This window comes from Saccopteryx leptura, chromosome 2, assembly GCF_036850995.1.
Source record: "Saccopteryx leptura isolate mSacLep1 chromosome 2, mSacLep1_pri_phased_curated, whole genome shotgun sequence".
NCBI lineage: Eukaryota > Metazoa > Chordata > Mammalia > Chiroptera > Emballonuridae > Saccopteryx > Saccopteryx leptura.
Window position 1 is genome coordinate 227,357,979 of NC_089504.1, and position 14,809 is coordinate 227,372,787.

The 14,809-nt window shown below is 41.7% G+C and overlaps 2 protein-coding genes across 2 annotated transcripts in view; one reads left to right on the top strand and one right to left on the bottom strand.

Moving 5' to 3' along the window:
• The window catches only part of LOC136395486 (keratin-associated protein 13-1-like), a 32,000-nt gene that overhangs the window by 9,452 nt on the left and 7,739 nt on the right, over window positions 1–14,809 (top strand). The window lies entirely within an intron of this gene.
• On the bottom strand, window positions 3,256–3,700 carry KRTAP23-1 (keratin associated protein 23-1). Its single transcript, XM_066370381.1, is given in 2 exon segments — window positions 3,256–3,529; window positions 3,532–3,700. Coding segments are annotated over 2 exon segments (255 nt in total). The 5' UTR covers window positions 3,644–3,700; the 3' UTR covers window positions 3,256–3,386.

Sequence of the window (14,809 nt, forward strand, 5' to 3'; positions counted from 1 at the left end):
GATTTAATAAAGAATAAAAAGTTAAAAAAATAAAAAATCAAAGAGTTGTTTTTTTAAAAAAAATTAATAATGAAATAAATAAAAATAAAATAAGATAAAAATTAAAAAAAAGGAAATTATTTCCCCCTTCCTTTTTTTCTCTCCTCTCCTCTTCCCTCTTTCTTGAGAAAGTCTTGTGGTGAACTGTGAATTATAACAAACAGTGCCTGTAATGGAGGGCCTGAATTGGGGAAAAGTAATAAAGGGGCAAAAAAAAAATAAAGAAAGAATAAAGAAGGGGATATGGATCTACAAAAAGCAAATAAGGAAAAAATTTGGGTCAAGAATAAAATGATCTGCTTTTAGGTGTTGGTTGACTAAGAGTTATGATGAGAGGAATAAGAGGGAAACAGGAAAATGGGGGGACAAATTAAAAAATTACTATTGTATTTAGTGGAACAAGAACTAGATAGAACTAGTGCTCCAGGGATGGGAGCACTGCTAGTGAGTTAAAAAGGTGAAGTAAAAAAACCCCAAAATGCCACAAACATAAGTTTGAGTCCCAGATACGATAATTTGTTTGTTATTGAGGTTTGAATGAGAGGAGATATAAAGGAGAAAGGAAGAAACTAATATAGAGGGAGAAAAGAAAGAGAGAGAGAAAAAAAAAGAGGGACCCACTAAAAGAAGAAAAAAGAAAAAAGGGGAGAGAGAGAGAGATTTAAGGGTTTTGGAGTGCAACCCTCATAGAGAGAAAGGAAGAGAAGAGAAAAGATAATGAGAGATGTAACACTTATGGGTAGTGTAGTTCAAGGAGAGGAGAGGGTAAGACCGGCAGAGAGTTAATCGACCAAATTGGAGGAGGAAAAAAAATATCAAGAATGAAGATAAGAGAAACAAATGAACAAATATAATGAAATGGGATAGGTTATAAAGTCTGCGGATTATTCTTGATTTTGAGAGGTTATCTTCTTGCTTTTTCTTTTCTCTCCCTCTTCCTGGTCGGTGACTCTGTACCCGGGTTCTGCCACTTTGGCACGCTCAGGTAGAGGTTTGCAGTTGATAAGTCTCTATGGTGATGTCATGTATTGTGCTTTAGTCTCGTTGGCAGTAGAGTCTCATTAGCATTTATAGGCTCCGACAGTGAGAGAGTCCGTGTTCCTGGAGCCTCTCTCCTAGTCTTTCCTTCCTCAATTAGTAGCCTGATAATCCAGCTATGAGGTTGCTGCTGCCTCTGTCTGGAGAGTAAGAGGCTCAAAGAGCTGGCAACTCCCCACTCTATTTCCACTCAGCACAGGGCTCTGGGTAAGGCTCAATCAGTCAGAGCTGCTAGCATAATCACGCGGGTCTTCCGCCCACTCAAAGACCTCTGGCTCTGCCACTCTGTCCGGTAACACGGGCGGGTGCCCATTCCTGGGGCGCTTGGAGGAAACTCTCGCTCACTATCTGTGCATGCAGACCAGGATATCAGGCCGACTGCCTCACCCTCTGAGTGAAACCCCCACCAGCACAGAAAAGTTCCAGCGTTGGAATTAGTTCTCGCTCCCTCCCCGTGCGCAGCTTTCCCAGGGCGCTGGGGCGGCCTGGAGATTCCACTTTCGGCCCACACAAAGGCCTCTGACTCTGCCTCTCTGTCGGATAACACGGGGGCCCACTCCCGGAGCTTTGGAAGGAATCTCTCGCCCACTATCTGCGTGCGCCAACCAGGGGATCAGGGAAAATGGCTGCCTCACTTGTCTTTCTTTGTCTGGGTTTGGCGTGAGTGTTAGTTTGTATTGCCCGCGTTGCCACAGGAATAGTTTTTCCTCGGCTTGGATCTCCGTGCCACAGCCCGGTTCGGCCGTTTGTGCTGCAGCCTGGGTCTATTCACCCCCTTTGCCTGCCTCAGTTTCTATATTCTCAGTTCCCAGTGAAAGCCGCCCTGTTTAGGTTAGTGAGGAAGGCAGAGCATTTCTTACTCCCTATTTCCTTCGGGGTTTGGTTATATATTTAGCCAATTTTTTGCTCGACCATACCTTCGGCTGTATTGCGAAACATCTGGAGGCTCCAAGGATAGGTTTTTCTGTTTCTGGTTGAAGATCTTGTTGAGTTTTGGGGGAGATTTATTGGTATCGCTTCCTACCCTGCCACTACTCTGACGTCATCTCTAAAGTATAATTTTTGTTCTCTGCATTTCTTATATAAGTATCCCCTAGTCTGGTACCTTATACTTGATGTCACACACATGAGAATCCTGACCTCACAAGGGAATAAATATAATTTCTCATTTTAAGATTTTTTTTTTTGTATTTTTCTGAAGCTGGAAACGGGGAGAGACAGTCAGACAGACACCCGCATGTGCCCGACCGGGATCCACCCGGCATGCCCACCAGGGGGTGACGCTCTGCCCACCAGGGGGCAATGCTCTGCCCCTCCGGGGCGTCGCTCTGTTGCGACCAGAGCCACTCTAGCACCTGGGGCAGTGGCCAAGGAGCCATCCCCAGCGCCTGGGCCATCTTTGCTCCAATGGAGCCTCTCTGCGGGAGGGAAAGAGAGAGACAGAGAGGAAGGAGAGAGGGAGGGGTGGAGAGGCAGATGGGCGCCTCTCCTGTGTGCCCTGGCCAGGAATTGAACCCGGGACTTCTGCATGCCAGGCTGACGCTCTACCACTGAGCCAACTGGCCCGGGCCCTCATTTTAAGATTTTTAATTCATAAAAGTATTCATATTCAAACAAGAGTCTTCAAGTCCAATAGTTTGAGTAAGAAAACTGTCTGTGGTCCCTCAAAATTAGTTCCAATCTCTAAATTCCTAGGATCCTAGGATGTCACAACTTATTTCCATGTGCATATTAACCTATTTATAACATCTCCTTTACATATCACAATCAAAACCCCAGTAAATAAACCACTAGCAACAAAAAACATAGCTAAGTTTTAGAATCAATTAATTTATTAGATTATAATGATTTGACATTTTATACAATTTTAGAAGAAAACTCAATAACATCCATTCCATCTTCAGTGAAGAGTTAATACATTAATTACAGATTTTTTTGGATAAAGCATGTTCATCATACTTGGGGTCAGAGCCAAGGGGGGAACTTGATAATCAGAAAAGAAAGGTGAGGTTCATTCTGGGGATGATGAAGATAAAGAAGGCATTGATGGATGTTGACTACAAGATTAGAAATTTAGTAAAGTAATCAGGAGCAGATCCACAGCTTGGTCTATAACAAGAAGACTGGATGAGCCTAGATGTCAGTAGAACAGGCATCAGCATCTAGATCTACAGCTCAGGGAAGGGACACAATGGACTGTGAAAGTGTGGGGTCTGAAGCCACTGGAACCACAGCTCAGGGGTTGGCATCTTCTGGATTCATAGCCCAGAGAGCAGCTGCTGCTGGACCCACAGTGCAGAGATCCAGGGTCATTTGTCTGGCAGGGACTGCAGAGCGTGGGGGTCCTTGGCCTGGAGCAGGACATCTTGCAGCTGGTGGGCTCCCAGCAGGTCTCCTGGCAGCCACTGTAGAGAGAGGAGCCCTGCGGGCAGGAGCTGGGGGAGCAGAGGTCAGTGCTGTAGACCAGGTTGCTGGGGTAGGAAGAGCCACAGGAGGAGCCTGGGTAGCGCTGGTAGCCCCCAAGGGAGCGGGAAGAGAAGTTTCCAGAGCAGCAGCTGTAGGACATGTTGACGGGAGACGTGAGTTCAGCTGAGTATCAGTGAGAAGAGATTGAGTTTGAATGTCATCTCCTGGACTGTGTTGTTTATATATTCCCAGCAACAGGTGTGGTACCTTCCAGGATTATCTTTTCCATATTTTGAAGTCCCTCATTTGAATACACGTAACTCAGTAATTGTCCTTCTGATTGCTGTTAACTAACTCTCTTCATCTCATATTAATGGGTGAACTCACTTTGGATTTATTGTTCTATGTCAGTGAATTGCATCTGTTACAAATGCCATGACAGTATATAATTAATACTTTGTCATGGCCAGAAAAGTCTCTTTTATTTCCCTGTCTATGACTACCTGTGCATCTGCTTAAATTATAAACTTTTTTTTTAATCTAAAGGTATATTTTATTGCAATTTTAAAGACAGGAAGCACTACAGAGGACTTTTATAAATCAAAGGAGTGTTGAAGTTGCCATGCTCACATCCAACAGCCACTTCCAAACATTTATCTTATTATCTTTTAATTTTCTAAACTTTTGCTATGTGCTCCTAGCCCCTGGGATAATAGCCCTGGTCACTGCAATGATGTGAAGATCATGCTTTGCTCAAATATTTGTTTTTCAAATAATTTCTTGAAAATCATTGTTACATTATAAGTAAGAGTAATTTTTTTGCCAACTGGAGGCAGGGCCAGTATTAATTAAAATAATAGAGCCAATAAAAAACTTATAACAACAACAAAATAAAGAACTTATAACTCAGCAAGAAAATAATAATCAACCCAATTAAAAAATGGGGAGAGGACCTGAACAGACACTTCTCCCAAAAAGATATACAAACAGCTGACAGATGAATGAAAAGATGCTCATCTTCTCCAGCTATTAGGGAAATATAAATCAACACTACAATGAGATACTGCCTCATGTCTAGAAAATGGCTATTATCAACAAACAGGTAATAAATAGCAAGTGTTGGAGAAACTGTGGAAACAGGGAACCCTCATTCACTCCTGGTGAGGATGTAGATTGAGACAGTCACTATGGAAAACAGTCTGGTGGATCTTCAAACATTTAAGAATGGAGTTACCATATAACCTAGCAAGACGTCTACTGAGCATCGACCTGCAAAACTCAAAAACAGTTCTTCACAAAGACACATGTAGCCCCATGTTCGTCACAGCATTATTCACAGTGGCCAAGACATGCAAACAACCAAAGTCAAGAACTGAATAATTTCACTCATATGATACATTGGACATAAAACTGTAACTCATAGACACAGACAACAGTATGGTAGTTACCAGAGGGAAGGGATAGGGGGAGGTTGAAGAGGGTAAAGAGGGTCAAGTACATGGTGACGGAAGGAGACTAGACTTGGAGTGGTGAGTACACAATGCAATACACAGATGATGCCTCATAGAAATGTACATTTGAAACCTATAGCATTTTATTAAATATCACCCCAATAAATTTAATTTACAAAATAGAGTCAAGAAAATTTGTCAACAGGGACACTACCTTCTGGTGGCCCTTCTTCCCCCTGCACATGTCTAACTTTTCTCACATTGACACAGTACCAGCTGAAACGAGAGATGGCAAACGCTCAGGTCCTCTGCGGAATCAGCCCACACAGGTTCATTCATTGCACAGGTACAGGCCCTATGGCCTTTTAGTTGCCAATATTTAAATATCAAAATAATTCACATAAAATATGGTCTTTGGATGTCTTCTAAAAATTCTGCGACTCTGATGAAACTCAACTCCCTGGCTCAGAGTTGCCTGGGACACAGCTGCTCTGTCCTGTGAGGCGTGTGCTCCCTACCATTCCCCATATTTCCTACCGCGACTTTCTTTCTGCCCAGCCTTGAGGCCACATTTCAATGGCTATTTGTTTTCAATCCTGCACTATTATTTTCCTGTGTTAATGTCCTTTCATAAATAGGAAAATGAGAGATGAACTGAGAGTCTTTGGTTCTAAAACAATTTGTGAACAAGCTCCCTTATTGCCCTTGAAGAATGTTCTTCTGCTTTTGATAGAAAAAAGCACCATGTACCTGTGTCAAAGGATTAGAAGAAGAAACGTCAATCTTGAAACAAATCCCAGGTCAATGAGACAATGTTATTTATGTTTACAATTGTCTGACTTAAAATACTTTGCACACCAACAGAATTAGAGTAGGTTTTTATATGGTGGGCCAAGGCATAAATCAGTGGTATCTTACTACTGATTAGATAGGAAAACATACAAACCAACCAGGAAATTAATAAACAAATAAAAAAAATAACCCAGGTGATTGACCTCTTGGGGCTGCTGCCCCACATGTGACCATGATGCACCAACCAGCTACAGATGAAAATCACTTCCTTAAATAAAGGGCTGATATCTAGTGAGGTTCGCGCAGGAGAAACTCAGAGCCCCATGAAGTCACACAATGTTCCTGACAATAGTAACCGTGTGTGCACAGTGAGCATCTTTCCAAGAATGTAAAGCACTGCATTAGAAAAAGGGGAAAGGAAATCTTTCTGCTTATAACATCATAATTCTATGGTAACAGGGTCCTCTTGCTCACAACATGCCGTACCTTGTCTTTCTGCCTGCGTGGATACAATAGCTGTTAGAATGTAGCTGTCGAGCCAGTGAAAGATGGATTACGAGCAGGAACATCCATCCATCCTGCAAGATGCAGCATCTTAGGGTGTGAACAAAGACTGCATGTCACTGCCCGGTGACATGGTGCAGATGGCCTCGTGATGATGGGTAATGTCTCACTAGGAATTCCGGCGAGAACAGCAACTGTGATGGATGGTGATGGCTGAAATTGGGAGGCAGAGTGAAAAAGGCTTCCTAGTTAGAAATGAGATGCACGGCGTGCTGACTGTGTGAGCAGAACCAGGGTGGGTGGTGGCGAGTAGTGGACGCCCTTCAACACATGGTGATTGAATGAAAAGGGAGGTTAGAAAGCAGGTGTATTAAACGAAAGGAGACATGTAAGGCAGTGAAAATATTAACTGCCTTCTTTTGCACGTCCTTTCTTTGGTTGGGTAGCTCAGAAAGGGCTGACTGTATCTAGGACCAGACTTGGAAGCTTTTCTGCTCAGAAGCCATAGTCAGATGAGACCAGTGGGCTTTCATTCCCAGTCAGCATCCAGCCCTGGGCTGGGGGAGAGCAGGGAGGTGAGAGGACAGAGCCCAGCCAAGAGACATCTGTGTGCACGGGCACCTCTTTTCTCCCGCCGCGTCATGAGCTGTCTTCTGGCGTCACCGTCCTCTCCTTGTTCTTTGCTGAATGGAGGCAGGTCCACATATCCTCTGCATGCACTCACCTACCCTTTAAAGGGTAGCGCAGGCTTGGGTGAGCTTTTTGTCCAGGAGTTCTGTCTCCAAAGCACGATGGGGAGAGGAAACATGGGAGGGAAAAAACGCTGAAGAGGAAGAGGTCCTTCCACGGTGCTTCCAGATGTTCCGAGCCTTAGAGTAGAGGTCTCTTGTGGTTCCTTTCTTCCCTAGGCATGTTTACTCTTGTAGTTAGGCAGGGGCCCTAGATGGGACTAGAGCCCAGTTTTCCGGACCGGATCCTCTGGAGTGTATATTGGTGAGGGTTGCTCATTTGGCTGAGCAGATGAGGGGAGACTCACACAGCACAGGCAGCGGTGTCCCCGTGGTGGTGAGAGACAACTGGTGAGGGCCTTAGCACCTGGAAACCCTCTAGTGGGGGCTCCTGTTTTCGTTTTCTTGTTTCCTGGCAGTGTGAGCTCAGCTGGCTCATTGTTCCATTTCACTGTCCAGATACTCTGATGCTGACAACATCCCTGGTGCCCAGAGAGTAATTCCCTCGCATGTCTGATCCCACTCAAAGTAAACTAGGGCTTTGAGGACAGTGGTTAGAGCTATAAACGCAGGTTAGCCCGCTCAGTTCTAGGAAAGCATTGTGCACAGGGCTCCATTGTTCTTCTTTTTGTTGTTGTTGTAGTTGCTATCTTTCTTGATATTGACTTTTTAATGTATTTTAACACCAGGATTTGATTTATTTTTAAAGACATGGTATTAAAAGCAATCAAACAAGGTACTCTCAAGGCACTGTAGAATGGAGTACGCTTAATCACTCAGAATCGTAAGCTCTGATGAGTCTAAGTAATGCCTGTTAAAACCTGGATGCTGGAATCCCAGCAGCCCAGTGAGCAGCTCCAGGGAAGGGCACACCCTCGTGATTGACGGACAATGTACCACACAGCTAACAGCAAGATCTCTGCTGTCACAACTCCTGGGAGGCAACCCTGGAGCCGCCCTTCCCAGCACAGCGACCTTGTGCCCCAAGCCCCTAATCTGTGACATGGGGATAATGGTGCTTCTCACACTGGGTTATTATGAAAATTAATGCGGTAATACATGGGACATACCCAGAGTACTGCCTGGCAATTAGTAAGGGATATATGTAAATCTTTGCTCAAATAAGCAAGGGGAATGCTTCCCAAGTGACTCTGAGGCATCCGCGTGGAGAGTCGCTGATGAAACTGTCTTAACTCCATTTTTATTGACTGAGTCATTCTGGGGTTAAAGAGCAAAGTGTTTGTAATTAAATGAAAAACTTGGGATTTCAAAAAATACCCTTTTTTTAAAAAAAGAACAGAGCACTTCAATCCTGAGAAAGCACTGTTTTCAACCTTTAAGGGACAAGATCAGCATTTCAAAACCCACCATAAGTGACCTCTTAACTGGATGTCATAATGCTGTGCAGGCTACATGGTTCTTCTCTCTTTATTCCCCACCCCCTTATGTTTATTGCACGTGCCCTGGAAGTATTCTAAACAGAGGATGCACTTAAAGGAAGGAAGCCGCTCTATGCTCCATGGGCACTGTTGATAAACAGAGTTTACTCTCCTCTGTTTATTTTTCAAGAGTAGTTAAGCATTTCCAGTCATGGCTCTCAAAGTGCTCTAAATAACACTGGTTTCATTGGTATTTTAGATTCAAAATTATTGAGTCAAAAGTTTCCAGCTCCCACTTGTAAAATTTTGAAATTTCAGTATCATGATGCCTTTTGAGTAGACTATTTGCAGGAGGTAAAAGAACTTCAAGGTGATTTGCAATGGCCGCCGTGATGGAACTGTTTGCCACTGTATGTGTCTGGCCTTCTCGTAGCCCTTAGTCTGTTCCTGTGGAGTCCTAGGAAGCCCCAGCTTTGTACTTCTTTCTCCACTGAGGTGACAGGAATGACATTCTCTTCTCAGTTTCTGGCTGGTAACAGACGCTCAGTAATGTTTATGTAAAAGACGAGGCCAAGCATTCTAAGCATTGACTTTATCATTGTTACTTGTTGACAATTGCAAATATGGGATTATTGCTTTCATGAGTTGAAATTTTGCTGCCTGGCTCCTTAGGGAACAGGCATAAAGGAGCCTTCAGTCTCATCAATGTGAGATGGCAGAGCACAGGAGATGGGGAGCCCTGCTGTGCTACCTGGTGATTTCTGGATTGCTGGCCATGAAAATAGCCACCTTTATCCTATAAATGAGAAAGGAATAATTTGTGTCTCTGCAATAAATGAATAAAACATATTCAGCTGTGTCTGTGCAGGGGAAAATCAATTTCACTCTAATTAGGGACCTGATTAGTGAAAGCCCAGAGGACTCTGCCAGGAAGTTTTCTTTATACAGAACCACACCCAGTGGTGAGGGTTTATAAAATTCTTTGGGAGAAAATTCACTCTAATTTCTCATTATCCTCAAGAAAAACCGAAATTGGAAAACCATATCTAACCAACATTCTAAAGTGCCTCTTTTTCTACTTTGAATGACTACTTGCCTCTTGTTGGGAGTTGAATTGTGTTCTCTAAAATTCCTATGTTGAAGTCTTGAACCCCAGTGCCTCACAATGTGACATTATCCAGAGATGAGGTCTTTACAGAAGTAATCAAGTTACCATGAGGTCATCATAATGGGCTCTAATCTGGTGTCCTAAACTGGGAAGTTTGGGTACAGAGATAGACATGCAGAGAGGTAAGTGATGTGGAGAGACTAGGAGAACCTCCTGGAGCAGGTCAGTCCCTCGTGGCCTCAAAAGGACCCAACCCTGCTAACACCTGGACCTGGACCAACAGCCCTCAGGAGTGTGAAACAATGCATTTTTGTTGTTTGGACCCCAATATGTGGTTCTTTGTCACGACAGCCTCAACAGACTAACACATCCTCCATCAAAAGAGTTCTCTCATCTCAGCAATTGAATTGCCACAGTGACCCCTTTTGTCCAGTTTTGCCAAGTGTCTGCCAGCCACCAGGGAACCTTCTAGTGATCCCGTGCCCCTTCCACACCAGTTTGTCCAGAGGACAGGGTTGTTAGCTATGGCGATGGACTCTGGCTTCCAGTCTCCAGACTGTGGACCTGGGACCACTCCTGCTCCTGGTGATGGGTGAGGCTGCTTTGACACTTGGGGGTGGTCTGCCACTTCATTCCCAACCAATGTGTGTCCCAAGGTCTACAAACCATCATGTTGCATTCTGGGATCTTAACAACTAATTTTTAAAAGTTATATTACTAAGGAAATTCCAGGTCTGCCAACTCAGGAGCTTGCTTATCAATTTCCAAAAAGTGAGACCTTTGAAGCCATTTTTGGTGTCCACAGTAACCTCTGCTACAGCAGGACATCTGCAAGGCATCACTTGAAATTCTCCGTCTCTCTCCTTCTCCTCTGTTTCTAATGACATGCTTTTTGTTACCTCCTTTCTGGGCCATCTCTTCTCAGCATGTCACAAAGGAATAGAAAAAGGCTGGCTTATTTTGCAATAATTTGCTTAACTTACCATAGTAATCAGGTTCACGATTCTGCTTCTTTATTTTAGGGTGTTCTGTTTGGCATAAATATGTGCTATCCCTGCTTTCCCTTAGAAGCTTCATTCCACAGAGAGGTTTAGAGTTTCTGGAGAATGTGTACGAGCCCAGTGCCCCAGATATTGAAGTCACTCCTGTAGGTAGACTCTTAATCATCTCTCTTCTTCCTCTTTTTTCTTCTCTCAACCTCTATCCAAACTTGGAGCCTCAAACGAGATATTTTTTTGAAAAGCCCAACAGTGATTGGCTTCTCCCCATCTCCTGTGAGATAAAACACACAGCGCATAACTTCAGAAATGTGCTGAGAAAAGATGTTCCTTTCATGCTGGCTGTTCCATTTGAGACCTGGGTGTTATCTCAAAGAAGCAGACTCCAAATTTAACCTAAGATCAGAATACAATTCTTGTCATCCAGAAATACATTTCAGGCTCCTCACGGAGTCAGAGTTTGAAAGAGCTTGGGAATGGATTTGGTACTCATCACTTGGACTGCTGTGATCTCGGGGACTTTATTCCTTTGCTCATCATTTACATGTCTACACACTGACTCAATTGTTCAAGTTTTAATAAATATCTTTTCCACATAAGAAACTTGTACTTATGAGGACAAATGAAGTAGATAGAATGAATGAATGAAAAGAATGAAATTTGGAGTAATAGAAACCTGAACTTGAATCTTAAATCCTTTACTTATAAGAAATGACATCCCATAAATTACTAAATTTTGTAAAAATGTACTGCCATAGTGTTTTAGTTAATACGTATTTATACTTTTACTCTCTTTTCTCTCATCTAACTTCTGTGATACTCCTTGGTTCTGACCTCTCTTTGTCCAGGACATCTCTTTTTACCCAGGAAAACTCTTCGAAATAAACTTTCTCACCTTTTTAACTTTTCTTCCAAATGAACTTGCTTTTGATTGGTAGTTCTTGAATTTGTGCTATTATGACTGTGTATACTCATAACTTATGGCATGTCAATTAGAAGTTAAAATAATTTTCAGGATCGACTCACAGAAAGGTGTGAGGTTGATGAGTATCTTTGAACCAATGAGATCTTTATCAGAGAAAACTAAATAAGCTTAATGGGGACCATTACTAGAGGTCGACCTAAGGGGTCAACTCTTTAGAGTTCAATTGAATCACATGAAGAGGAAGATATTCAGGAAAGATCCAAGAAATTATAAATGGTTAGAGAATCAGGATAGAAGATTTCATTCTTTTCTTTGAGGGTATATAAAAAACTTTTGGTATTTTAAAGCCTAGGATGGTGACCTGAAGTTGAAATAGATCTTAGATATTGACTTTTCTGGTTTGGGTTCGTCACATAAAAACAACAGTCTAATTAAAATTTATTTTCAACACAATTGTATAACTGGGGCCGAAAACCAAGCACACTCCAACACTAATTATTCCAATATTTCTCACTTTGTTCTTTTAATATGTCTTCATTCCTTATCCTCCCTCCAATCTTGGGCTCTCCATTCTCCCAACCACCATTTTTTATCTTCCTAGTTTCTGAGGCAGTACGGTTGAGACCGTAGACTCAGATAAAGCTATGATGGTATATAGCCTCTGCTACACTGCAGCTCATCTGTAACAGGATAGAAATTACTGCAGAGTCACTGTGAGTTAAATAAGATAATGTATGTACCATTTATAATGTTTAACACAATGTCTGGACCATATAAAATGCTTACTAAATATTAGCCACAGTTATTTTATTCAGAGAGAAAATTGAGATTTTGTAATGTGTTTAAAAATTAATCATTAAACTCTCTATTCTATTTTACCTACATTTTTTTGTTTGTTGGTTTAAGAACTAGGCACACGTTTAGGTATGCTTCTAGTTACAAAGAGTTCTCCAGGGATTTGATGCTTCTTCTATGAGTTAATGATGACTAAGCAGTGATGTCATAGTTAAGATATTAATAATAAAAAATGTAGTGAGTGGAAATTTATATACTCAGCAAATGGCAAACATAGTTTATAACTTTAAGTGAACCAACCCATCTCAGCCAATGTGGCTTCTGGTAACAAAGGTTTATAGTCTCATGTCTCAAAGTCAAGTGTTCCTAAAACTTTTATCATAAACATGGCAATATCATAGGAAATCAATTTGTACATTCTGGTAAATAACCACATAGAACCTCATCATTATGATGAGGTATAGAGTACATATGGATTTAATTTACATTTAATAGCACTGGTTTGTGACTCTTAAACATTCTTATATATGAACAAGACTGATGTCTTCCCAGATGGTCCTGTACCTTCTAAAACACTCTTGTCAAGAGCTTCATTTTTTTAAGTGGTATTGAGATTTTAAAGTGTGTGACTTAAGTATAACTTATTTCTGAATGACTCAAAGATATTGAGATTTCCATAATTTCCTTATAATTAGTATTGAAACATGAAGAAACAATAAATCACCAAAAGGAATAAACAGGAAAGTAGCAAATAATTATATTTTTCTGATGAAATGATTGTTTGCTAACATTGTTGGATGCCTGATAATAACTGATTTGCTCATGTTTAAAATCTCAATCAGCCAACTATAATGGCTAACTTGCATGTTTCCACTCAGCTAGGCTGTTGGTGTCCAGTTGCCAAACATCAGATGTTGCTGTGATGAGCATATTTTGAGTAAAGCAAATTACCCTCCATAATGTGAGTGAGCCTCATCCAGTTAGTTGAAGTTCTTAAGAGTAAAGACTATGGTTTCTTGAAGGAGTCCTCAAGGCTGCAACATGCAAACCCTACCTAAGCTTCCCACCTGCTGTGCTGTGGAACTTAGACTGGAGACTCTCCCAGCCTGTTGAACATTGAACATTTAATGTTCAGCCTCCTGGCCTGTTTTGTAGGTTTCAGACTTGCCAGCCCCCACAGTCACATGATCCACTTTTTAAAAAATAAAAATAAATCTCTCTCTCTCTCTCTCTGCCTCTGTACACACACACACTCATATATAGATTACATGTATATATATATACACACACATACATATATCACATGTAAGAATATGCATTATATATATATACTCACATACATCATGTTTATATACACACACAATCGGTTGTTTCTCTGGAGAACTCTTACACTCTCTAAGAAACGGATACTTTTCTTACTGTTTGTGCAGACAGATACCCTCTCTAACCAGACAGGTCATGTGCTTGGGAATCTCGCCTGAATCTCACTAGGGAGGGAATGTACCTGTTCCTTCAGTACCAGCCAAAGAACAAAAACTAAACCACAAAATGTAGTCCTACAGAAACTCATCACAGAAATGAAATTATCAGCACATGTTTTTTCACTTAGTCACAGAATTTTACAATTATTAGGATCTGTAACACCACAGAGTATTGCCTAATATGTAAATAACAGCCTAAGGTAACTGCTGTAATTCAGTGTGGTTTCCATCACAACAACTACAGATTATCTTTATCAGAGTAAGAAATCAGACATTGTCTCATGTATTGATATTTCTTGAGTAGCTTTGGGGATACCTTACTCTGCAAAGTATGTCTGTGCTGTGCTCAGTGCCTGCTGAGTGTCCATTGCATCTAGAGTACTAAATTCAAACACATAGAACAATAAGGAAACCGATGTTAAACATGATACTGGACTCTCTTTCTGGCCTCCAAAGACTTCTTTCTAGATCACACACAATCTTTGAAAAATTGAAGATGAAGATTAGAGAACTAGGTTTCAGACACAGGAGAGAGGTTGGCTATTTCCCAGTCCTCTTAAAAGAATCAGCAGTGTTTATCAACGGGCAAGCCAACCAAAGACAGGACTTCACTGGCCCCCCCCAGATACATGAGCCATCAGCACAGGCTGTGGCCTGCACTTGAAATGCAAGGTGAAATCCTATCACCAACTTCGACCGAACAAGGCTCTGAAAGCAAGTGAGCTTAGTTACCCGGTGGCAAGAACTGGGAGTCTCTAGCAGGAACATGGATTCAATTTTGAAGATATCATGTTGAATATGATTCAAAAGATGTTTGGTTTCTTTAAAAAACCTTTAATAACTATAAAAAAGGAAATTTAATTAGAATAAACATTTGAGAGAATATAGGCATATTAGGATCATGACAGAATGAATTAAAACGAAGACAAAACCAAATAGGGTAGATAATGGAGATGACATTGTTGCTTTCATCTTTTCTGGGTTCAGCTTTTGCTCCTACCAGTATTACTAAATGTCCCTTGTTTTCTAACCTGAGTATCCTCACAATGGCTCACACTGTTCTGTGGTTGTAAGATGGGTCAATGCCGGGGTCCAGCCCCGGAGGGAATCCAGCGGTCCCACAGGAAGAGACGGCGTCGGCGTGAATCGAGTGAGAGCCGAATTC